The sequence below is a fragment of the Lipotes vexillifer genome, unplaced genomic scaffold, assembly GCF_000442215.2.
Source record: "Lipotes vexillifer unplaced genomic scaffold, Lipotes_vexillifer_v1.1 scaffold1242, whole genome shotgun sequence".
NCBI classification, from domain to species: domain Eukaryota; kingdom Metazoa; phylum Chordata; class Mammalia; order Artiodactyla; family Lipotidae; genus Lipotes; species Lipotes vexillifer.
The window spans coordinates 218,320-243,709 of NW_006793169.1; the positions used below are offsets into that span (position 1 = coordinate 218,320).

The 25,390-nt window shown below is 47.0% G+C and overlaps 1 protein-coding gene across 1 annotated transcript in view; it reads right to left on the reverse strand.

Annotated features, from left to right (window-relative positions):
* The window catches only part of GABRR1 (gamma-aminobutyric acid type A receptor subunit rho1), a 32,063-nt gene extending 7,655 nt beyond the window's left edge, over window positions 1-24,408 (reverse strand). Inside the window, exons 1-5 of the mRNA XM_007466251.1 lie at window positions 24,246-24,408; window positions 8,111-8,217; window positions 6,589-6,656; window positions 5,301-5,524; window positions 1,289-1,371 (exon numbers count right to left, since the gene is read on the reverse strand). Coding sequence (XP_007466313.1) covers window positions 1,289-1,371; window positions 5,301-5,524; window positions 6,589-6,656; window positions 8,111-8,217; window positions 24,246-24,367 — 604 coding nt within the window. The 5' untranslated portion in view covers window positions 24,368-24,408. The remainder of the gene's footprint in view (window positions 1-1,288; window positions 1,372-5,300; window positions 5,525-6,588; window positions 6,657-8,110; window positions 8,218-24,245) is intronic.
* Window positions 24,409-25,390: the final 982 nt, after the last annotated feature.

Sequence of the window (25,390 nt, forward strand, 5' to 3'; positions counted from 1 at the left end):
CACTGTCGTGGCCTCTCCCGTTGCGGAGCACAGGCTCCGGACGCGCAGGCTCAGCGCGTACTAACTCTCTCCCTGTGTATCTCCTATGGTTCTGCTTCTCTGGTGGAACCCTGACAGATGCTGCTGCCTGGGTATTGTGGGGAAAGCAAGGTTCTGGAGCCAACAATTAGTCCTTTGCTGTGTTACGCCCCTCCTCTGTGTAATGGAGATCACAGTAACCTTCTCACAGGGAGCTTGGGAGGATTAAAGGACAGAGCAGGTGGAAAGCCGCGGTGCAGGAAGCAGTCACCCCCTTGGTCCTGGGGTTTATTCCCCCTGATCCCACACTGAGCGCCCTGCAGAGCTGTCCATGCAGCCCCTACTACATGGGGGTCCACGTCCCTGCGCTCCTCGGCCCTGGATGACTGGAGCCAGGGGACCCCTGCTGCACCACCACCGCCCGGGGAGGCTTACCAAGGTGCCCTGGGCCAACATGACTCCTTACGGGACTTTGACACAGGCTGAGACGTGGCAGTGGGTGTGTGTTGGTTCGGGAGAAGTATAGGAATGGGAGTCATGGGAGGGTCCAGACTGTGCCCATCAGAGGAAACGTTTTGGCAGAGATTGGAGCATGGGGACAGGTTCGCAGAGAGCTAGAGATGCCAGCGGCTAGTCCTAGATGCTGCCGCAGCCTTGCTGTTCCTGGGGCTGGTGTTTAACTTTCCAGGGCATGTGTGTATGTGTATGTGTGTGTGTGTGTGTGTGTGTGTGTGTGTGTGTAAGTTTCCCGAGGTCCCTTAGTTGTACCTGAGCATCTCAACCACCACCTGCACTCACAATGGCTGTCCCCTGGGGCAATTGCTGCCAAACTTGTTTTTGCCAGGAAAGTCTTTCCTCAGTGGAAATCTTATTCAGAAGAGCAATAAAACAGATCCAAAAGGAACTTTCTGGTGGGCTGCGTGTGTGAGTGCTGGGCTGGGGGGCTTGAAAGGAGACCCACGTTTGCTGAGCCCTCTGCTCCCCCGCCCCGAGCTCTTGCCCTGGCGAACTGGGAAACATCTAGGTTCCACAGCACCAAAGTTCAAAGCCATTGCCACGGGCATTAAAAGGGTCAGTTATGGGAACAGAAGGTTTGAGTCCCAAATTTGTTTCCGATTTTCAAACTTACCCGAGACTTCGCTTCTATCTAAAAAAGTCATTTTAAAAGCATAGGCACAGATTAGGAACACGTCCTGCTCCTGTTGAGGGTCAGAGGTGTTTAGAGTAACTTCAGATGTGTGTGTGGATATCTGGGCACAAGCCTACTCACAGCTCTCAATTTCGAGCGAGCACGTTTGTGTGTCCAGGGGAAACCGGCTGAAGTCCATGTTGCACATGGCGGTCACTGTAACCCTAGAAACAAAAAGACAAAATCCAAGTGTGCAGAGGCTTCAAAGTACAAGTGCAAAATGATAAAACAAGCAGAAAGCCCTCCGCTTCCTCCCAATACAACTGCCTCCTTCTTGTAATTCATAAGCAGTGTGCCAGGATTTAGAGAACCAAGCATCTTATGTGTGATACCCACATTGGAGTACTCTTGGGTGTTTATGTTTAACCCCAGGGTCAGTGTGGGGAAAACAATGATTGCACTAAACTCCCATCACATGCAAGCATTGTAGTGAAGCAATGGTCTCATTCGATAAAACAATGTGAAATCACAACTCATCTGATATGGTTTCTTAAACCATAGGAGCATTTATTGCTCTCCTGTTTCAGATCATTCAAATTCTTCTTTTACTGATTTTATTGATATTCAATATTTGTGTCCAGTGTCTTAGAAATAATATTCATAAGTATTTATGCCAGTTGCCAAATCGGCACTTTTTTCTTTTACAATGTTGATATTTCTATATTGATAATAACATCTACTAGTGGACGCAGGTGTTTTTAATGGGTAATTCCATGGAGATCACAGTAACGGAAAAACACTGGAAGATCTTACGGTATCAACATGCAAGCACTTGTTGGCATCTAATGGTTTTGTTTCAGAGTTTACATAGCAAAGTAACATTCTGCATCAGAGAAGAAGAAAATACAGATTGTCAGTCATGGAAGAAAGGTCTCCCGCCCAGTGTGGAATCCCATGGCAGGTTATGATTAACAGTCATTGGCTAGTGAACATACTATTTTTCCTTCAACCACAGAAAATTGGTTATGTATAAGTTGTAAAAATTATCTGGATAATTCCTGGCCAAAAGGGAAAAAAATTCACTTGTAAATGGAAATTTCAAGGAAAAGAGCTTTCTTGAAGAAATTAATTATCCATATATTCACCTTATTTCCTCGTTCCATTTGAGTGTTGGAATGGTTGTGTTCTGGGAGGGTTTCTGTATTGTTAATGGCTGGGCCATCTTATCTCCCCTAGAAATACTGATATACAGGATGTTTTGCGGGGGTTGTCAGGCTGGCCCCTGACTTGGACACCTAGTGGGTAGCCAGCCTCCCATTTCTCTGGGCACATCACCAGATAACCACACCTGATAGCATCACCAGCAAGAAAGAAACTAGGAACTAAGCTTGGAGACACTTGTGGCACACTTTGGGGACATGAAATGTCAAATGCAGGCAGTTTTTGCTGTGAACAAAAGGATTAAATAGCTCTACTCTCTGTATCAGTAGGTACAGGAACAGATGTTTTTAGAACCACAGACATCATCAGACTGGTTCTTGGCACCCTGACTTGATGCTTTTCCACTTGTAGCCCACACACTGAACAAGCACAGGGTGTGGTGTGATCTCACCCGTTTTTATTATTATGCTTCCCACAAGTCCCTTTAAATTGTTCCAGTGGGAGGATCGTCCCTTGTATTGGATGAAAACTTGCCAGGTCCTGTGATTTTCCTGCTTACTCTCATGTGACAGGCAGTCAAAACCCTCAGAAGTAACAAAATACATCTCACTTCCGAAATTAAAAGAATTTGGGTCCGAGATATTAATCAACACTGCAAATTTCATTCACATTGAGACTTCTCCCCGTCCCCAGCTAAGGCAGAGCTGGCATTTGAGTGGTCAGTGTCTGCCCATCTCTGGTCACCTCCTATCTACGTGGGTGGAAGTGAGGGCGTGGGGAGGGCAGGACAGTTCTCTGGTGAGGGTGGCTTCAGGCTCTCTGGGCCTGCTATGCAGTTGAAGCGGAGACTTTCTTTCCTGTGTCCTTCATTCCCACCGCTAGACACCTGCATCCTTCAGCCGCATCTCCCATACCAGCTCTTGGCTCACCCACTGTCCATCCCACACACACTGAACTACTCCCAACAACCCTGGCAGTGCAGACCGAGCCCACCTGGCTCTGCCCCTAGGTGATTAGGTAGCTCTTCTCTCGCCCACTAACTGCAGTGTCCCCCAACTGTAGGCACACATGCTCCAAGCTCTCCAAGTGGTACCCGTGGTCCTACTGCAGGCCTGCTCATGCAGTGCCCCCAGCTCTCCCCCAAAACATCTCTTCCTCCCACCATCACTGACTCTCATATCTTGAAGCTGACTGGGAATTCAAGAGCCATGGAATTGGTTTTTCAAGCTACCTAGTGTTTTGGTCTAGTCCTCGGAATCCCTAGTGTTACTCGATCGTGTTATTTTGTTGGTAGTTGTTGAGCTGAAGATGTCTTGGCAGCTGCCTCAAATGTGAGGACTCCTGGGAGAATCAACCCAACATGGCTTGGGGAAGGGGTTGCACACCCTTGAGCCACCTGGGTACTCCTGTGAGAGGAGGTATTTCAGGCCCTGCAGAGGAATACCCCATAACCCTGCTCTGAGTCTGGTATCTAACTGCTTAGATTCCAAGCCAGCATCAGTAATGAAGGATTATTATAAATATTCCTTTGGGAGATGGGGGCAGAAATTCAGCTTCGACACTGCCATCTCTGACTCTAAAGATACACTGCATCCATGCAGACACCCACTACGTAGACACTGGTGTGTGGATTCAGCTTTACCAAAACCAAGTCTGTAAAACTGAAATGTACCATCAGCACAGCACAGGAGTAGATCTCAGCCAGTAGCTGAGTCGCTTCTCTGTGAAGGCCTGCAGCTCATCTCCACACGCCCTCCCAGGGGGAGGCGGGCACCACAAGTTTCTAAATTGGGTGTACAGGGAAAGCCCCACTGCGTGCCTGTGCTTAAGGAAAGCTTCCCCAGGTCAGTGCTTGATGAGCAATTAAACATTTCTAAGGCTACTGCACAGCACAGGGAATAGAGCCAATATTTTCTAATAACTGTAAATGGAGTAAAGACTATAAAAATATTGAATCACTATGTTGTACACCTGAAACTAATGTAATATTGTAAATCAGCTATACTTTAATAAATAAATAAAAGAAACATTTCTAAGGTATCTAAGCTTGTGAGAAGATTTTATTCTTTATGTTTTCAAAGTGATGCTCAAAATACCATTTAAAATCATCAAGCGGCCCAGTGTCCCCATAGTTTCTCAAGGAGAACACCAGGGAGAAGGGACAAAAAACAAGCCTGAGCTGGCCAGGCAAGGTAAACAAATTTTTTTCTAAACCAAAATTTCAAATCGGAGGAGTTGAAGGAGGCAGGTCTTTGAGAAGAATACATTAGCTACCTCTCTGACCCCTACTAGAGAAATAAAACTTTCATTAAACGTTTGAAACTGAACCTGAACAGGGCATAAATCATAAGCACCAGCCTGAGAAATTTCCCCAAGTGTATTTGCAAGACGAAATAATTCTTTAAAATGTTTACTCTGGGGCTTCCCTGGTGGCACAGTGGTTAAGAATCCGCCTGCCAATGCAGGGGACACGGGTTCGCGTCCTGGTCCGGGAAGATCCCACATGCCGCGGAGCAACTAAGCCCGTGCGCCACGATTACTGAGCCTGCGTGCTACAACTACTGAGCCCAATGAAGAGTAGCCCCCCCTTCGCCACAGCTAGAGAGAACCCACGCGCAGCAACGAAGACCCAACGCAGCCAAAGATAGATAAATAAATAAATAAATGTTTACTCATGTGTAGAGTTAGGTTTTCTTGATGTTGAAAAGTCGGCAGCTCCTGGAAAGTTAGAAGCTAAGCTGTTCAAAGCCAAAAAGCAGAATTCCCTGGTGGTCTATGGTTAGGACTCCGCTTCGACTGCAGGGGGCACCCGTTCCATCCCTGCTCGGGAACTAAAGTCCCACAAGCCACGCGGCGTGGCCAAAAAAAAAGGTAAAAGCAAAACTGCTGTGGTGGGACCAGTGATGTTCTTGGTTGACAAAAGTTTTCCCTTCCTCCCAGCTTCGGGGGTAAGAGGACTCCGAGGGGAAGAGGGAGGCCAGGAAGAGCTCACCTGAGGCTGTACAGCACTGTGCCGTCGGGCTGGACCCGCAGCATCACGTTGTCCGTGGTGGTGTCGTGGATGAAGGAGCGCTTGGAGTGCACGAAAAACATGTCGGGGACCCAGATCTTCTTCACCAGCCGGCTGTCAAACGTCATGCTGAGGTTTTTGGTGCTCGGGAAGGACAGCCTCTCGTCCTTCCAGTAGTGCCGCAGGTAGAGGGTCATCGTGAAGTCCTGGGGGCCGAGGGCAGAGAGGGAGACCCCACCCACTGAACAGCTGGGTGATGGCAGGACCCCCTGTACCCCAGGCTGGGGAGGGAACTGAGCCCGGGAAGGCCTTGCTTCTAGTCCCTGGGGTTGGCTGCCGCAGGAGGCCCTCGAACCCTGCTTGGGGCGGGGGGACTCAGCAAGAGGCTCTACAGAGGGGGGACCTGAGCCCCACTCCATCCTCTGACACTCGCCTCCACTGGGCAAAGGCTGCTACCGCCGGCAATGAGACCCGCAGCCTGAGGGCTCCCAGCCCACGCACAGGGCCAGCGCCAAATGCCAGACAGTTCAAGCCTCTGGAAGCAGCCCTCAGCCAGGGAGTGGAGCTGGGGGAAGGGTTGGGAGATGGATAAGTAACCCAGCTCCCGGCCCCTCAGCTGGGACAACGCTGAGGTGAGTTCTTTGCTGACTCGGAGTACCCCCAAGGGACTGAGTCTCACATAGATCTGGTTGGATGGCATGGCCCTTTCTGCTTCCTTCCCTTGCCCTGTCCCCAGCCTCTTCTTGTGTTTCCCGGGATCGCCTGCAATAAACTGCTTGTGCTGGAATGCTTGTCTCAGGTCTGCTTCTTGGGGAACCCAAACTAAGATAAGGCCCTAAAAAGTCCTGTAAGTCAAGGAGTTGTGGAATGTTCTATTTTTTATCTAAGCCTACTAAAAAGGAAAAACAAAGGAAACGTTTGCTTTTTCTGCATTTTCACAGCCAGACACAGAATCCACAGCAGTAGCATATATCTGGATCCTTGGACGCCGCTGTTTATCTTGGAGAGCCTTTGCCCGGAGAACAATCCCAGTGGCAAGACCCTGGACACTGGGGCAGGGAACATCATGTTTGTCATCTGGCTCTGTTTTAATACCAATTGGGTAGCTTTGAGCAAGTGTCTCAACCTCCCTGAACTGTAAAACGAGTGTGGGAATTCCCACCACCTGGGGCGTTATGAGCCTGGTGAATTCTGGTGTGTGGAACTCCTGGCCCAGCATAGGCCCTGTGGGAATCTCCCTGTCTGCAGCTCTGGTTAGAGAAGCACTTACCATGTCGACCTCTGAGATGCTGTCCAAGCTCTCCACCTGCACATCCACGCCAACAGGAATGGCCGGGCCTGGGGACAGGGCACGACAAGAGCATTTATTCTTTTCACTTGAACTCTGACTGTGAATGAGACAGGCGTAAGGAGCATTTCCCCTGGAACCTCCGTGTCTTGTCAGATTTGAAGGTTTGGTGTCCCACATTCCAGGATAACCAGAGATAAAAGGGTGGAGTCATGGGCTGGCTCCCTGGAATATTCCAACTAAGGTGAAAAGAACTGTTTTTGGTCTGGATCATCCAGGTGATTCTGAAACAATCAGATTAATATAAAGCATCTGTCTTTGGTTATGCATGCTCATCTAAGGGGATGATGAAGACCTAGATCAAAGTCAGGTCCCAGCTAAAGAGTTACTCCTCAGCATGAGGTCACACATTTTATTTTTTTATATTTACCTCCTGGTTTTGTACCCTCTTTCATCTTGGAAGCTGATGTCTCTGGCCATAAGAAAGGCATTGCTTGGTAAATCAGTGCCCAAAGTCATATTCAAAACATTAGCCAAGCCTACAGATCTGCATCTTTGCTACATGATGGAGTAGCTTCCATGGGCGATGTGATACACTGGGATGGATATGAAAACATTAGATTTGGGGGGGGGGTGTTTCTAGGCCATAAACACAATATTCATAAAGAGAAAGAAAGTATTATAAGGGAAGTAAATTGTTGCCTCTTTTCCTCCCTGCTTTCAGGCGTGTAGGGCAGGCATGAAACACACTTAGATCATCACAGAGTAAAAAGGTGGGTTTGGATCCAACAGCAGCTGATTATGGACTGGACAGAGACTCCCTTCCAGAACCTGTTTATTCTTTAGGCAAAGGTGACTGGAAGAAATAAAAGGCATGAGAATGATTTCTGAAATAATTTTTTTTTCCAGGGAAAAAACCCATAAGGATGAAAACCCTATTTGACACTAAGAAAGCTGAAACCTGGCAGCTGCAGGCTAAGCTTCAGAGGGCTTTGGCATCCCTTAGCACTAAGTCATTATTTTCTCTAACTATTTTCATTTAATTAAACCCAGCAGACCACACTCTGCCCTTGGATATGGACCCAGAGTTCTGTCTGCCAGCTCCCAGATGAGAACAAATTTAGTCCAAGATCATTCTTTCCGAGCATTTTCAGGAGGCAGCTTTGGGCTGCAGCTGCCTTGTCTTCCCGTTGCCGTCCTCACAGCCAGCTGCTGGGCTCCCCGATGCTGAGCCATCCTTGTCAGCGGTGGCTCGAGGACAGCTCGGCTGGGCCGGCCTGGCCACCAGCCAGCAGCCGCCTCCCAAGAATGCGTTCAGCAGAGCCCAGGGCAGGCCGGCCAGGGGAGGTACTCAGATGATGCTGGGGGCTCAGGGGCCTTGTTCACCAAGCACAACCAAGGCAGACTTGAATGCAGGGAGCGGACCCTTGGCTTGATTTCTGCCCACAGACAGACAGAAGGACCTGTAGAAAGAAGACAAGCCCCCACAGTGCGTGTTTCATACCTCCAAAGCCAGGCCTCATGCTGAAATCGTGGTCATCTATCCTCAGCAGCTGTTCTGACTTTGTCAGTGGCGATTTGGTAATATCAGGGCTGCGTTTAAGAACTGGGCTGCAGAGGGGAGAAAACAGGTTGAATCCATTACCTAATTAAGCCAGATAAAACCCATTTGCATTCAGACTTGATCTTGACAAGTTTGATGGGATGTGTTATTTCTTCTTTAAAGCTGCTGGAAATCCTCTCTTCCTTTCTCCAGCTTTCTGGATAAATGAACTGACCCAGAAGGTTCAAGACAGGGGTTTAGGAGTGTGAATGAGGGACTTTAAAAATACCAACATCCAGGCCCCATCTTAGAGGTGCTGATTTGGGTGGTCTGGGAATGGGGCCTGGACATTGGTGTTTTTAAAAGCTTCCCATGGGCTTCCCTGGTGGCGCAGTGGTTGAGAGTCCGCCTGCCGATGCAGGAGACACGGGTTCTTGCCCCGGTCCGGGGGGATCCCACATGCCGCGGAGCGGCTGGGCCCGTGAGCTATGGCCACTGGGCCTGCACGTCCGGAGCCTGTGCTCTGCGGCGATAGTGAGAGGCGCGCGTACCGCAAAAAAAAAAAAAAGCTTCCCAGATGATTTAATGTGTAACCAAGGCTGAGAACTGCTGGTCCTGGGCTTACTAATAAGTCTAACCCACCCAAAGCTCCTCGGCCATTTTGGGCAGGTTGGAGTTAGAGGGGAGAGGTGGCGGGTGTGGGCTGAGCCCAGCTCCCTTGGCCTCTGCTGGCCCAATCTGTGGAGGGAGCATGGACTTGCCCTTGGGTCAAACGCCAATCATCCTGGCTCCCTGGGAGGCAGTTTCTTGTGCTTCTGTTTCTGAATCGCATCTAGGGCCATTTTAATTTATTTTCACTTTTTCTAAATAGGCATTATATTTGCAGGGTTTGACAGTTTTTTTAAATGGAAATAACAGTGAAAAGTTGGCCTCTTACCTGTGCCTCCACCCATCCCATTCCCCTATCCTCTCTTATTGGCTTCTGGTCTATCTGTCCAGAGTATCTTGTAAATACAAATATATATTCTTAGATCTCCTACTTTTTTCCAGTTTCACTGAAATATAATTAACACATAACATTGTCTTAGTTTTAGGTGTACAACATGATGATTTGATACATGCATATTTTGTGGTAAAATTATCACTGCAATAAATCTAGTTAGCATCATCACCTTACATAGTCACAGATTTGTTTTTTCCTTGTGATGAGAAACCTTGAGCTACTCTCTTATCAGCTCTCAGATATACAATACAGTATTGCTGTAATGTAATGCTGTACATTACATCCTCAGGACTTATTTATCTTATAACTGGAAGCTCGTACCTTTTGATCCCCTTCACCCATTTCACCCACCCCCTATCCCCACCTGTGGCAACCACCTGTCTGTTCTCTTGTGTCTACAAGTTCGTTTTTTCAGATCCCACGTAGAAGTGAGATCACACAGTATTTGTCATCCACATTGTCACAAAGGGTCTCCTATTTTTATACACAAAGTTTACATATTATATAAACTCATACTTTTCTTTCTCTCTTTCTTTATATGTGACTTGGATTTTTTTCCCATAGCAAAGTGTCCTAAGCCTCGTATTCTGTTTCGCACTGCACAGTGTTCCATTGCACGGATGCACCATCGCTCACACGCTCAATCCTCTATTGGTGGACATGTGAGTTGCTGCCAGTCTTTTGCTGTTACAATCAGTGTACAGCCTTCATTTACCCATCATCACCATCTCTAAAACCCACAGAAACAATGAACTGCTCTCCTAGTTCCTCCTTGTTCCAACACCAGTGTGTGTGCTCTCCCAGGTAACACACACACACAGTTCTTGCTCTCGATGTACATTTCCCACACTTTGGCCTGCATCAGCATCTCCTAGAGGGCTGGTTCAAACCTATGCTCCTGAACCTCTCTGTGCCCCATAGCTTCTGATTTAGTACGTCTGGGCTGAGGTCTAAGAATTTGCATCTCTAATGAGTTCCCAGTTGCTCCTTCTACTGGTGGTCAGCAGACAGTACTTTGAGAACCACGGCCCTGATGCATTCATCCTCAACACACAGTTTCCTTCCTTATAACTGGCTCCGTCCACCTTTAAAGTCCTTTGCTCTCTGCTTTCCTGAAGAAATTCCTTATCCTTTGGGGTGGGGGGGATATATGTCTGGGAGACAGAAAAACAGAGCTCTGCCCTCCACTGACCTGCCTGCTCTGTGCCTATGGGCATCTTATTTCCCTGAGACTCGGTTTTCTCGCCTGATTAAAGGCGAAGCTCTGTGACCTGACCAGGGGTGTGAGGGGCCAATGAGATCGTGCGTGTGCGTGTGCTTTTCAAGCTCTAAGGTGGAAACGCAAATGGGAGGAGCCATTGTCGTTTCTGAGCCAATAAGGAAGATTCCTCCTAAAGGAAGGAAATCATTGTGCTGGCAGCAAAGGCAGCGGCCCAGGGGAAGAACTGGAACTAGTGAATCAGGCGGAGCTACAATGCTGGTGGATGGAATGGAGGAAGCTGGGGTCCCCATTGCCGCCCACCTCCTCTCTCTCTCCCACTGGAGCCGGGAGCCCCCTCCCTTCTCCTCCTTTTCAGCTCCCCCTTCCTCTTGTCCCACCCTCTGCATCCCGCCCCTTGGCCAGGGGTTGGGGTGCTGCTGAAAATCACTGCAGCCGAGGTGTGGGGAAGAGACCCCCTTAGGATGGTGTCTGTGCACCTCTGGCCAGTGTCTGCCTTACTTGAGGGCATCTTTGTGTGCTCCTGGTCTCTGTCTTTGAGGCTTACCATGAAAATTAAAAATAAAGGTGTTCTAGAGAGTCTAGGTACTCAAATCAACAAGGCATCCCTCACCCTCCAGATTTGCTTCAAATCTAACCAGAATAAAATGTGAAAGAAAGAAAAAAAAACAACTATGAAGCTGCAATGCATTAATTTAGCTCTTTTTTTTTTGTGGTACGCGGGCCTCTCACTGTTGTGGCCTCTCCCGTTGCGGAGCACAGGCTCCGGGCGCGCAGGCTCAGCGGCCATGGCTCACGGGCCCAGCCGCTCCGCGGCATGTGGGATCTTCCCGGACCGGGGTACGAACCCATGTCCCCTGCATCGGCAGGTGGACTCTCAACCACTGTGCCACCAGGGAAGCCCCTAATTTAGCTTTTTGATGAGCATTTTCGCAGGACCCACAGGAAGAGGAATTGGAGGATTAATTACTCAGTAGGCCTGATTTGAAAAGGTCTGACCTAAACTATCTCCCCCACTGAAATTGATGGCATTCTTAACCTGGATCTACCACGAAGCTGTCAGTACAGAAAGGAACACATTGGCAGGTGGACTGTATCGCTTGGGCATCCTTGCCCCCGGGCTTAGGGATTCAGCCAAATGGGCACTGGCAGGAGATGAAACACAGAGTGTTTATTCCTCCTTTTCTCTCTGCTTTGATGCCAGGGACTAGCGATGTCTGTGTTGCTCTGTGATTACAGGTAATCGCAGTTATCGTCGATAAGCTCCAATAACACAATTTACCCTTCAGGCCTGTGGGTCGTCATGGCTTCCTTCTGTTCCTAGTGCTTGGGGGGCATCCACCTGCCTGGCTGCTTCCCTGAACCCTTTGCCCAGCTCTGCGAGCAGTCCCTTTGTTCAATTATTGGTTAAGCCCTTTTGAGTGCGGCGCTGTTTTCTGTCAGGACCAGACTGATGCCCAGGGACACGTCAGGGCTGATGCATAGGGATTATGTCATCCGTGGCAAAGTGGAGCAAGGACAGGTGTGCGGGGGCAGGTCCCAGGGGGTGGGAAGGGCTAAGATTACAGGGAGGGCGGCCTGTTGGGTGACGGGCAGCTGGTCAGGACGGGCAGGATGAGACCACAGGCCACCGAGGGCAGAGTCCTCTTCATCATCAGCACTTTGCACAGTGCTGGGCCCCTGTGGACTCCCAGCACATGTTCGTGAATGAAGGAAGGGTTCAGCCCCTTGGACAGGCACCAGAAAAGAGAGCCAGGAGGGACCAAAAGAGGGGATAGGAATGAAAATCAGGTTTGGCCCTGGTCTTACTGTGGCTTTGCACCAGCCTGAAACAGAACTGGGCACTGACTAAAGGGAGGTTTGTCAAATTCTGAGATGTCACTGCCTTTGCCGTCATGAAGCTTAGATTCTAGCTTAGAAAAAACTGATAAATAGGATGCTTAAAGTCTTTTTTTTTTTGGCCTCACCACACGGCTTGCAGGATCTTTGTTCCTGGACCAGGGATTGAACCCCGGGCCACGGCAGTGCAAGTCTCAAGTCCTAACCACTTGACCTCCAGGGAACTCCCTTAAAGTCTTTTTTTTATTGTTGTTGTTTAATATTTTAAAATAACTTTTTTTCTGTTTATATGCCCATGTTAAAACTTTTTGAAAAATAGATTTAAACATAAAGGAGAGGCTAAAAGCCACTAAGAAATAACCTGTGCCATCCTGAGTATATCCTTACACTCCTGAGAGAGAAATACTGTAACTTGCTTTTAACTCAAGTTACAATACATCTTCAAATATTTTTCCTGTCATCAGCATCTTTTTACCAGCTGAGGTATGATTATTAACCTTGAAATGAAGTGTGACACACATCAAATAATAGGAATAACTAACACTGCCTGAGCACTCTGCCAGTTATTATGCTAACTATATTACATGTATTAACTAGGGTTAGTGTTCAGAACAACCCTGTGAGGTATGCTTTGCCACTGTCCCCATTTTATACACAAGGAAACTAAGACAGAGAGGGTTTGAATAACTTGTAAAAGTGAAGGAGCCAGGAGTCAAATCCAGAGGCTCTGGTTCCTAGGGTGAGAGGCTAGGTTGGCCACAGTGTCTGGATGGAAGACCTGGCTCCCATTGCCTGGAATTTGGGTTCCATGCGGAACATCCAACCTCACCTTTCTCCTCACAGAGAAGCCAGCATGGACCTTGCAGAAAACTGGTGGCCACTCACGGATTAAACGAGTGCATTTATTGAATGCGTCCCTGGAAAGTTATGAAGGAGGAATCGACATGTCCCAAGTTACGACGATACAGGATGACATTTGAGACGGCTTTTCAGAATGAACAGCAGGTGTACGTTTTTTGAACATCTATTGATATCTTTTTTCTATCCTCTTGGAGAGAAGGAAACGTTCTGACCTATGGTTCTTCTTCTTGATGTTTCCTTGCTGTAGTTCCTCATCAGTTTGTGTGTGGATGATGTTTTCCCAGAACATCTCCCAGAGGTTAGATAAAACAGGGATGGGGGAGTGTGAGAAACAAGGGATCTGCCGGAAGTCTCATTCAGCCAATAGCAGAGCACTTGGTAAGTTACACTTCACTTTGCTGATTATTTCACCTCTGAAGGTAGAGAACTTAATTTTGACAAGAAAGCAAGAACTAGCTAATGAACCATATGACCCAGCAATTCCACCCCTGGGCATATATCCAAAAAACCAAAAACCATTAATTCAGAAAGATACATGCACCCCATTGTTCATAGCAGCATTATTTACAATTGCCAAGATATGGAAGCAACCTAAGTGTCTATCAACAGATGAATGGATAAAGAAGATGTGGTCTATACATACAACAGAATATTACTCAGCCGTAAAAAAAGAATGAAATAAGGCCATTTGCAGTGACATGGATGGACTTGGAGGGCATTATACTTAGTAAAATAAGTCAGACAGAGAAAGAAAAATACTGTATATCACTTATATGTGGAATCTAAAAAATAAAACAAACTACTAAATATAACAAAAAAGAAACAGACTCACAGATATAGAGAAGAAACTAGAGGGGTTACCAGAGGGGAGAGGGAAGGGAGGCGGGGCAAGATAGGGGTAGGGGATTAAGATGTACAAACTACTACGTATAAAATAAATAAGCTACAAGGATATATTGTATAACACAGGGACTATAGCCAATATTTTATAATAACTATAAATTGGGTATAACCTTTAAAAATTGTGAACCACTATACCGTACACCTGTAACTTATGTAATATTGTACCTCAACTACACTTCAATTTTTTAAAAAATCCAAACAAAAAAAAAGAAGAAAGAACGAACTTGCTTTCTTGGCATATGAATAGCCAAGGAGAGAAACCCTGACTGTGGGGTCCAAATCGCCTGGATGTCATCCTCCTTCACACCCCCATCCAGGGCCATGGAGAGCAGCGGGGCATGTGCAGCCCTAGCCGCACTGCTTGGAGGTGTATCTGTTCATAGGGCTGCCCTCCGGCTCGGCCAGCCTCGCCCACCCCAGGCACTCAGCCAGTCCTGGATGAGCTTCCCCCTCACAGCCTCTCTCCATATCCTGGCCTCTCCATTCCCACCCCCTCTGCCCATCATCTCTCCCATGGGAAGCAGAAGACTTCCTCGCCTCTGGTCTCACCCTCCTCTAATCCAACCATCACACCAACAGCATGGTATGGGAATCACAATCATGCCACTTCCCCTCTTAAAACCCTTCACCCTCAAAGTGAAATCTATACAACTTTAGGCATACAAGGCCTATAATAAGCCTCCTGCCCACCTCCCCAGCCGCAGCTCCCTCTCTGCCCCCCTCTTCTTGCAGCTGCCAGTTATACCCCCTCATGCCTTTGCTCCTGCTGTCCCATCTATCTGGAAGGTCCTTTCCACTAGTCTTCGTACACTTTCTTACCCAGACGATGCCTTGCACACCCAGATCAATATCACCTCCTCCGGGAAGAATTCCTGGGCTTCCCTCCTTCCCACTGAAGTCAATACCTTCATTAGACTGTGCCCCATCCTGCACAGCGGGGTCTTTCTGATCAGCCCACCCACTTCTCTGTGCACTCAATGTCGGAGGGACTCTATCTCAAACATCTCTGTGGCCCCAGCTCCTAACGGTTTGCAGAGCTCAGACTTTACTAAGATATATACAAAATATGGAAGGAGAAACACAAACCCACAGGTGTATTCCAAAGAGATGAATGGGTCCATAAGCAATGGGGCAAGAAGACCAAGGTGTAAACGAGGCAAGGCTCAAAAAAGGTGCTAAAGACAAGCAGAATTCTTTAAAGTTGGGTTCTGAACCAGGACAGTCAGTAGAAGGAAATACTGCTTGAAAAAGATGGAGCAATGTGAACAATTACAATAAGACAGTAATTCTGCTAACAGAATCCAATTTTACTTTGATACTCTCCATCAAAGAGAATGGTCTTCAACTTGGGAAGGGAAGAGTGAAAAGAATTAGCGGCTGACCAGCGTGGTGAAAATGATAACCTGAGATAACCTCACTCGGTGTTTCTCAGCCTTGATCACACACTGGGTTCACTTGAGAGACTTTAAAACTCCCAGGCCACACCCCAGACCAAGGGTGGGACCCAGCCATCAACAGCTTTCAGACCTCCTCAGCCAACACAGAGAACAACTGTGCTAGCTTTTTAAATGGAACTCAAGCCTACAGACCCAGATGAATTACAGCTCAAGAAACTTAAGGATCCTGCAGCAGAGAAAACCTGGAAACTAGGAGAGAAGCCAGAAAACTGGAGACGGAAAGACACTTTCTTGAGATTCACAAAGAAGAAAAAAAGAGTATCGTGGAAACTGCTGAGGTTAAGCTCCAGGTTGATTCCTCGCCATGTTCTAGAGCTTTGATTACAAAGACGACTTAGGAACATTATTGGGTCCAATCATGTCAATAGAATGTGAGTTCAGTGTGAGTTCGGACAGGGCAAAACACCCTGAAGTGGTCTCCTTCCCCTGGGCAGGACCCCCATGTTGGCAAATCAGGGAGTATCACTGGGTGATGTGTAGAGTATAACTGTCCTCAAAGCAAAGGCAGCTCTACGGGGCTCCTGGTGGATGAGGGTCTGCACTGGCCTTTCTGATCTGTGTCCACCATAGGACGGCATAAATGAGGACCAGCATCTTTATGGGTTTTCGAGCTTTACAGTCAAAGTTCTTTGACATGCATTGGCCCACACGATCCTTACAATAACCCTGAGGTGATAGACATAATTGACTCCGTTCTATGGAAGGGGCAGACTTGAAGATATCCAGCAACTTGTCCAAAGTCATGGTGTGAGAATGTGGCAGTGGCAGGTCCCAAAGCCAGGCACTCTTACAGTTTGAGCCTGACTTCCCACCATGGTCCCTCTGGCTTGGGAGCTTTGGTGATGGATTCTTGGGGTTGCCCATAACTGTTCGTGCCCAAGCCAAAACTTTGAAGGAAATCCTCACGGACACACATCCAGGGCTCCATCTTACCTTATGGGAACAAAATTCGGGGCTATGATGGTAAGCAGGGTTAGGGGTTAGGGAATGGGCCGCTGGGGGGGTTGTTTTATATCAGTGGCCAGGGAACACATCCCTGAGAGGGTGACAACCTAGCAGAGGCCTGAGGGAAGTGAGAGAACGACCTGCCAATTCTGGAAAAGAGTGGTCCAGGCAGAGGCACAGCAGAGACAAAGGCCATGAGACGGGACTTGCTCAGTGTGGCCAAGCTGGTTGGACAGCAGAAGGGAGAGGAGACCCCTGCCAGACCAGCTGCGCTCCCTCTGCCGCTGAGCTAAGGTTGAACATGGGCTAGTGTCTTGGTTTTCCACCCAAGTGATGCTGCTGTGACATTTGTACACCCTGCTCTTCTGCACAGGTCTTTGAGGCAGTGACCTGTCGTGGCAGGGAGGGCACTGGGCAGTTAGGGGGCTGGCACACTGCCGGGAGCCCTGGCTTTTCTGACTGATGAGGAAACATGGCACGGTCCTCCCCTCTCTAAGTCTGTTTCCTCTGCCATGAAATAAGGGATTGGGCCACAGGGCAGCTTTGAGACCTTTCAAGTCTGTTCCAGAAGCATCATCCCTCAGACGTTAGAGGTACTTTACAGCTCTAGTCCTATTGGCAGATGGTGATGTGGAAAGGGTCAGTCCACTGTCAGGGCCCCACAAAGACGGTTCTGTGTTCCCCCGGACCCACCAGCATGGGGGTGTGTGTGTGCATTTAATTTTTTTTTTTTTCGGTACGCGGGCCTCTCACTGTTGCGGCCTTTCCCGCTGCGGAGCACAGGCTCCGGACGCGCAGGCTCAGCGGCCATGGCTCACGGGCCCAGCCGCTCCGCGGCACGTGGGATCCTCCCCGACCGGGGCACGAACCCGTGTCTCCTGCATCGGCAGGCGGACTCTCAACCACTGCGCCACCTGGGAAGCCCATTTAATTTTTATTTATTGTATTTATTTATGTTATAATAATGTTATTTACATTGCGCTTCTTGAATTGCTATAGAGGCTGTGCATTCGTCCACATCATGAGTCAGTATTGTGTATTTTCCCTCAAGTATAAATAGTTTATTTCCTTTGATTCCTCACTAAGTGGATTTTGGAGTAACCAACAATCTCTTTTTCAAACCACTGCCTCTAAGAAGGTGTGATAGGTAATTTTAGGTGTCAACTTGGTTAGGCTATGGTACCAGTTTTTAGTTAAATGCCAGCCTAGATGTTGCTGTGAAGCTATTCTTAAGATGTAATTAACATTTAAATCAGTAGCCTTTAAATAAAGCAGACTACCCTTCATAATGTGGGTAGTTCTCACCTAATCAACTCAGTCTTTTCTCCTAAGGTCCTCTGAGGAAGAGGGAATTCTCCCTGCAGACTACCTTCAGATTAGAGCTGTAACATCAACTCCCTCTGGAATTTCCAGGCTGCCTGCCCCATAAATTTCAGACTTGGTGGCCCACACAATCATGTGAACCAATTCTTTAAATAAATCCTCCTCCCCCTGTCTCTCCATACACACACACACACACACACACACACACACACACACACACACACATATTACACTATATATATGTTACACAATACACATATGTGTGGGTCAGATAGAGAGAGAGAGAGAGAGAGAGAAATAGGTATTATATATATCCTATTTGTTCTACTTCTCTGGAGAACCCTGACTAATCCAGAGTGTGAATATTCCTTGACACCTGAAGTCTGCATACCCGTGGCAGACCTGAGTCACCTGGACCCAGAAGGCTGTGTCTGGTGTGGGTGGGACCAGCCCAGCTTGGATGTGGCTTCTGTGTTATCTTGGGTTCCTCTGATCAAGCCTTCTTCTTGCCACCATGACAGACCCAGGTTCCCACCAAGCTGACGGGTCCTCAACTTGCAGACCTGGCCTGCTATGGCCCTCCCAGGGAGACAAGAGGGCACAGTAGGAGCATGTTTGTCCACCTGCTTTTCAGGTAAAATCTCGACCTAGATCATCCCTTTTTCCTTGTTTGTATGTCTGAACATAAATTCTCTATGCCTTCCCATTGGAAGACACTGCATTACTTTCTTTTTTGTTTTTTTAGTTTAAAGCTCTGAATTTTCCCCACCTATTCTCTTTATCAGAATTCTCAGGTTGTATTTTCCCCATACGTTATAGAACATTCTACTTTCTAACTTGTAGATCAATATCTATCCCTAATACCAACACCACCTGCTTTATGAGCAACCTTTGTTTAGTGATCATATCCTATTCACAATGTACCTATATGGCTTTGAACATTTTAGACTTGCAATAAATGTCTTATGAGTGGAATTCCCATCACTAATTAAATACACCAGCTGTTAAACAAAACAAAACAAAGCGTATGTGCATCAAGGAGCCTGCGATGCGTTTGGGAATGAGAAGTTGCTGGGTGACTTCTCAGCCTAGTGACCTCCCGCCCTCTCGCCCAAGGAATGGGGAGGAGACCAGGCCTAGAACAGGGGGGTCACAGATCCCAATGTCACAGGAATCACAAGTTACAATCACTTGTTGGAAGTTAGATTTCTTTAACGAGGCTGCTCGTGGTACTGGAAGGGTCACTGCTTTGGCACCATTCAGACTTCAGTTTGAATCCGAGGGTGGCCACCAACTAGCTGTTAACCTCGGCTGGGTTACTTGATCTTTCTGTTTCCCAGTTTCCCATAAAATGGGGGAATAATACTAACCTTAGGGGGTCACTGTAAGGATTAAACAAGAAAATGTTAGCTAGAACCACGGGAAATGGCTGATATTCCACTGTTTCTGAAGGAACAAAACATGCTCATATGGTTCAACCCGACTTTCACATCCATGAATAGAACTTCCTGGTCTCATTTTATGCTGGTCAGAGGAGGGCACAGGAAGTAGAGAAACAGGGTACGCGGACTCTGAGGGTACGCAGGGTGGCATGAGTTCCACACATTTCTGGGCCTTTCTCTCCTCGTCTTTAAAAGGAGGGGATTTCTAAAGTCTTTGATATTCTGACATTCTGTAAAGATTATTGGATTAAGGTCTGTCATCCCCACTAAACTGTCAGCACGTCACGTGCTGGAGTGAGGAGTGAGGTCCACGTTCCTCTCCATTGCCTCCAGTGCCTGGGGCAGTGTGGTCAATACATATTTGCTGAATGAATGAATGACTGAAGGAATGAGTGGGTGAAGTACAGGAATAGCAAGGGTTAGGAGTCACTCATTTATTCATGCCCAACATTTCTTGAGCATCTACTATCTACCAGATATTGTACTTGAACCTGGGGAGACAAGAATAAATGTGCTGGTTGAGCCCTTGTTCTGAACTGAATTGTGCCCCTCCCCAGTTCATATAGTCCCCTAACTCTTTGCGTGACTGTCTTTGGAGATAGGGCCTTTAGGGAGGTACTTAAGGTTAAATGAGATCATGAGGGTGGGCCCCAGACCCAGTAGGACTGGTGTCCTCATAAGGAGAGGAAGAGACACCTGGATCCTCCCCCACTACCCCACTCCGCATTGGCGAGCACAGAGGAAAGGCCATGTGAGAAGGTGGCATCTACAAGGCAGGAAGAAAATCCCTACCAGAAATCAAATTTGCCAGCATCTTGATCGTGGCCTTCTAGCCTCCAGGACTATGAGAAAAATGAATGTCTGTTGTTTAAGCCACCCAGGCTGTGGTGTTTTGTTATGGCTGCCTGAGCAGACAGCCCGCAAGGGGCTCAGAGTCTAGAAGCTGAGACAGATGAAGAAAAGTGATAATGCTGAATGATTAGTCCTCTGAGATAGGACCGATCAGGGGCCGTGGAATTTCGGAAGAAAGTTACCTAAGACTTGAGAGGCAGGGGTAGGGGAGGGCCGAGGAAGGCTCCTCAGAGAAGGTGACATCTGTGCTAAATATTAGAGGAGGAAAAGACTTGAGCCAGAGGAAGTGGGAAGAGACGGGTGTCATGAGCATGGGAGCAGCCCAGCAGAGGCTCAGGAAGCCATCAGTATGAGGGGCAGCTCATACCAGATGAGAGAGAAGCACAAAGTGGAGACTCAAAGTTCCAGCAAACTCTCTGGAGAATGAAGAGATGAGATGAAGAGAGAACACTAGTAACTTAAGAGAAAATCACATTCCACGGTGTTTAGGGCAATCAGAGAGATGCTGTCCATAAGCCAGAGGCTTGCGCTTTGTCAGGACAGGATGTGACAGCAGTGCCTCGTGCGTGATCACTGCCTCCCTCCTGGCCTCTGCCCTTCATCATCTGAACCCGCTCGTCTCCCCTTGCCTGGAAGCTCTTGCCTGTCTCTCCCTCTCACCTTCTCTAGTCTCAGTCTCCCAGTTCACAACCAGGTTTCTTGTTAAGAGTGAACCACATTCAGTCCGTTTTCTCTTCTCAACACACCACCACCCGTCTCTTCTCGCTGAGGTTGTTAATGGCTCTTCGTACCGTATCTCTTGGCCCGCTCACATCTTGGCCCTCTACCTAACTGATTTTGACTCTGGTGGGATCTGACCCTGTTGATCGCTCCCTCCTTCTGGAAACCCTTGACACAGCACTGGAACACTTCTCTGGTCTGTAAGCCTCTTGCAGGCAGAGCCTGTATCTGATTCAGTCATTGGCGAGACACCCGTTGCCCAGGGCAGTGCCTGCCCTGTAACAAGCAACTGATAACTGTCCCAAAGATGCTCCCTTCGCCTCCTTGATACCTCTGTATTCCAGTGCTACATCTGTTTCTCTGGCCCTTCATTCTCAGCTTCCTTCACCGAGTCCTCTTCCTCCAACTTCTCCTTAAATGTCGTTCGTCCCCAAGGCTCTGTCCTTTGTCCTGCTCTTATTTTATGCTACACACTGTCTTTGGGTCCCCTCATCCACCACCACCTAGGAGGACTCTCTTTACAACTACATCTCCAGGCCCGAATTCCCTCCCGAGCTGCGGACCTGTAGGCCTTCCTGTCAACTGGACAACCATCTCCTGGTATCTTGCAGGCACATCCAGGTCCACATGCTCATACTAAAATCATCATCTTTTCCCCTAAACGTGCATCTCTTCCTGCTCTCCCTTCCCTGGTACCACCCTCTACCCAGTTATACCATCCAAATACCTGCTAGACTTTCACCCAATCTAATTCTGACAATTCTACCTCCTTAAAGCTCTCATCCATCTCCCCCATCCCTGTTCATTTCATCCTATTCATATTATCCTGGTTCCGGCTCTCACCATCTCTCATCTGGTCTAAAGCAGACACACTGGATGACTTTCTCTGTCCCCCGTGTAGCACTTTTCCCATCCTCCTGCCATCCTGCCACCAGTGTCATCTCTCCAAAATGGAAATCAGCTGAAACTATTAGATCCTCTCTACCTTCAGAGTAAATTTGAATTCTTTAGCAAGACGAAGCAATATGATAATGGTACTTTGTTTCTGATGGGATCAGTTTACCCTCCTAGAGCTTGAGCCAGCATTTGTCCAGGGGCCTGTGGTATAGACAGGCTAGATCTTTATTCTTTTTCTTTTTCTGGCCACACAGTGTGGCCTGCAGGAGCTTAGTTCCCCAACCAGGGATCAAACTCGTGCCCCCCTACATTGGGAGCACGGAGTCTTAACCACTGGACCGCCAGAGAAGTCCCTAGATCTTCATTCTTCCAGGGAGGAGGGAGAGACCATAAGTATTGATTCATTCTAGAAACATTGCCCTGGCATTCTGATCTTTACCGAGAGTCAAGTAAGGCACAAAATGTAAGGAGGCACTTCCTCTCAGGTCGTGCAAGGGCCTCCTTAAATTTTGCATCATAGCCACCTTACTTGCCTCAGCCCCATTGTGTGCATGAGTTCACCTTGCTTCCTATGTTATTATTATGACCCATGAAACGAAGCCTGGATACAAATTACCAGCAGCTTATGAGTTTAGAGTCTGGCTGAAATTAAGTGAGCCTTTAAAAGTTGATGCTACATAAAAACAAAAACCTGGCTGGGTTCACCATTCTGGAAAGCAATTCTGCCAGTTATATTGGAGCTTTAAATGTTCTTCTGCCATTTGACCCAGTACACTTCCAGGAGTCTATCCTAATTAAATAGTCGTGTATGTAGACAACTACCCTAATGTACAAAGATACTCATACAGAATATTTATAATAACAAAGAGGAAGCAATTAAATGTCCACAAATAGAGGAAGATGCTTAAATGGTGGTAATTATACACTATTATGCATTATAGTGTGGCCATTCAAATGATAATTCTATAGACTTCAAATAAGTAAATAAGCAGACAAAATCATTGTATTAAATACAATGAGGTTACAAAATTATATGCATAGAATAATCCCAGACTAGTAAATACTCAATATATGCTTAGAGAAAAAAAGGACTGGAAGAAAATACACAAAAATGTTAACAAGGTTACTTCTAGGTTTGGGGATTATGGGTGATTTCTGTGTGTTGAAAAAATTTTTGTTCCTATGGTTTTTAAAATAATGGTCATATATGGCTTTCATAATTTTAAAAAAGTGAAAGTTCTTTTAAGTAATTTTTAAAAGAAAATCTATTTCACTCTCTAGACTTCTCTTCCTCGATGGTATTTACTAATAGATCTCCCCTCCAGCTCTGGCTTGGGAGAGAGGCTGAGAAGTTTTTGGCGACAACCCATAGGATTTGTTGCTGTCGTTGTTTTTAATCCTCGAGAGCACATTTGGTTCAGATCATCTCTATGGCAGCACCGCTCCACTGATTCCACCGTTTGCCCAGCAGCTTCTGACAATTGACTGTAACAGGACATATGGCTCGTGCACAGCGGTCTCTGTCTGTGTCCCGGGCTCACCATGACCACTGGATATTTCAGGTCCTAGCTTTGTGATGTTGCTAAAACAGCTTGAAACAAGCGCTGTGAGCCAGAGCTGGCTGTTCCGGATCCCATGTGCAGAGGGCTCTCCCAAACACAGAGCTGGGCACTGAGGAACAAGACACCCAGCCCAACCAGTAGCCCCAAACTCCAGAAAGCTGGACTTCCTTCCATACTAATTGCTTTTTTATGACCTCTATTTATGTTACGTTCAGAGATGAAGAAAGATGGAGCTCAATTTGGACTCAGGCTGATAAAGAACCAAGAATCAGTGCCCTTCCTGCCTCCATCTCTTCCTCAGTGAAAGAGAGAGAGTTGGATTGGGGGATTTCCAAATGTCCTATTTTATTGATGCATATCGGACAAGCAGGTATGCAGGTATTCCATTACCAGCTCTTTCACAGAGCTGCCCAGGTGAGACGGATGCTGAAGGATCTGTCTGGCTCTGTCTAAGCTCCCTCCGCAGGCTGGTATGGCCAGGGTGGCGTGTACCGTGCTGGTAACCAGCAGCGGCTGGTCCTCAGGCAGGTCCATCCCTGCATCCTCCCGATTTACTACTGGTGGGGACAACCTAATGATCCTCCTAGCCACACAGCTTGAAGACAGTTGCTTTCTTCTCTTTTAAAAGATGTTAAAAGGGACTTACACATCTAGCAGAAATAATTAGAACTCACAGAATCATTCTCACTAATTAGAGGTCCCATGGGTTATTTGAGAATTCCCAGATTTGCTCCAACCTAGGATGCAAACATCAAATAATTGCCCTTATTTTTTTTTAATGTGCATATATTCTTTTATCCAGTATCTACTTTTACCCAGGACAATTCCTAAGAGATTGAAGAATATGCAATGATAGCACTGTATCAAATCTAGCATCATTTAAAAAGAAAACATAATTCTAACTTCCTAAAAGGGGGAATAGGCGGAGGCAGGAAAACAAAGGGAAAAGGAGTAAAAAGGGGAAAGGCATTCACGGGAAACACCATATATTGTAAACGATTCCACAACAAAACCAGAAGCTTGCTTTACATACCCTCTTCCCCTAAATTCTCCATCAGGAGAAGTCCACTCACCTGCCTTTCTTCGACATCTCCTGTACGTCTCTTTTTCGCCAGTGCACTCTGTTTTCAGTAGCCAAAGCCCATGGCCACCACAAAAGGAAAAGGCCAACTTTCATGTTCTGGACAGCCAACATGCGTTTCCAAATCCAAACAGTTCTCTCAAGAAACAGCAAAAAAGGAAAAGGATATTCTTTTTCTCTCTTAACACATTATTGTTCTGTTCATTATTAGAAAGATGTTTACTCATGCAAAAAAAAAAAAAAAAAATCAACCCACAGTCTGTAATCTGGAGGGCAGGAGAAAAAGCAATTTCCACTAAACCTATAAATCCTCCTACGTCAGATGTCAGGGATTTTCTGAACTGAGGTTGAAGTCCTGTGTCCCTGTCGGACAATTATTTTGGCTGGTCTAAAGGAGTTCATCGTCAGACGCGGTGAATACGTTCGTAAAAGGTCTGTATTTTCTGTTCCAACAGAAGAGAAGGAAGTAAAAACAAACCAAAGCAATTTCTGAAAGAAGAAATACCTGAGGTGCTGCACTGCTTCTTATGCCCCGAAAATGAGCTCCTCCCTGGATCTATTTAAAGCTTTTCGCCATTATTATTTGCTTTAGCTGAGGGCTGGATTTGTATGGTTCCCCACCCTCACTCCTTCCTGTGGATGAATCTGTGGAAACTCAGGGCTCTGTACCTGTGCCGTTATCTATCTGGCTGAGGTTGGGAGGGCTAGGGGGAAGGAGGCTTTTTTTTTGGTCTTTGTTTTTTGCACAGTAAGAGTGAAATTCTCTTGTCAGTTGTACTATTCATACTGTGAACCTCATCAGACTTTTCACGCTTGGAAAATATCAGTAATAAATTAACAATAGCAATTAAGTCTGAGTTATCTATTGCTAAAAACAAGACAGAGGCCCAAAATGGAGTTGCTTATGCTAAGCTCCACATCACCAAAAGGAGACAACTTCATTCGTTTTAGCTCTCCCAGAAATGGAATCTTTTTTTTTTTCACATCTTTATTGGAGTATAATTGCTTTACAATGGTGTGTTAGTTTCTGCTTTACAACAAAATGAATCAGTTATCCATATACATATGTTCCCATATCTCTTCCCTCTTGCGTCTCCCTCCCTCCCACCCTCCCTATCCCTCGCCTCCAGGCGGTCA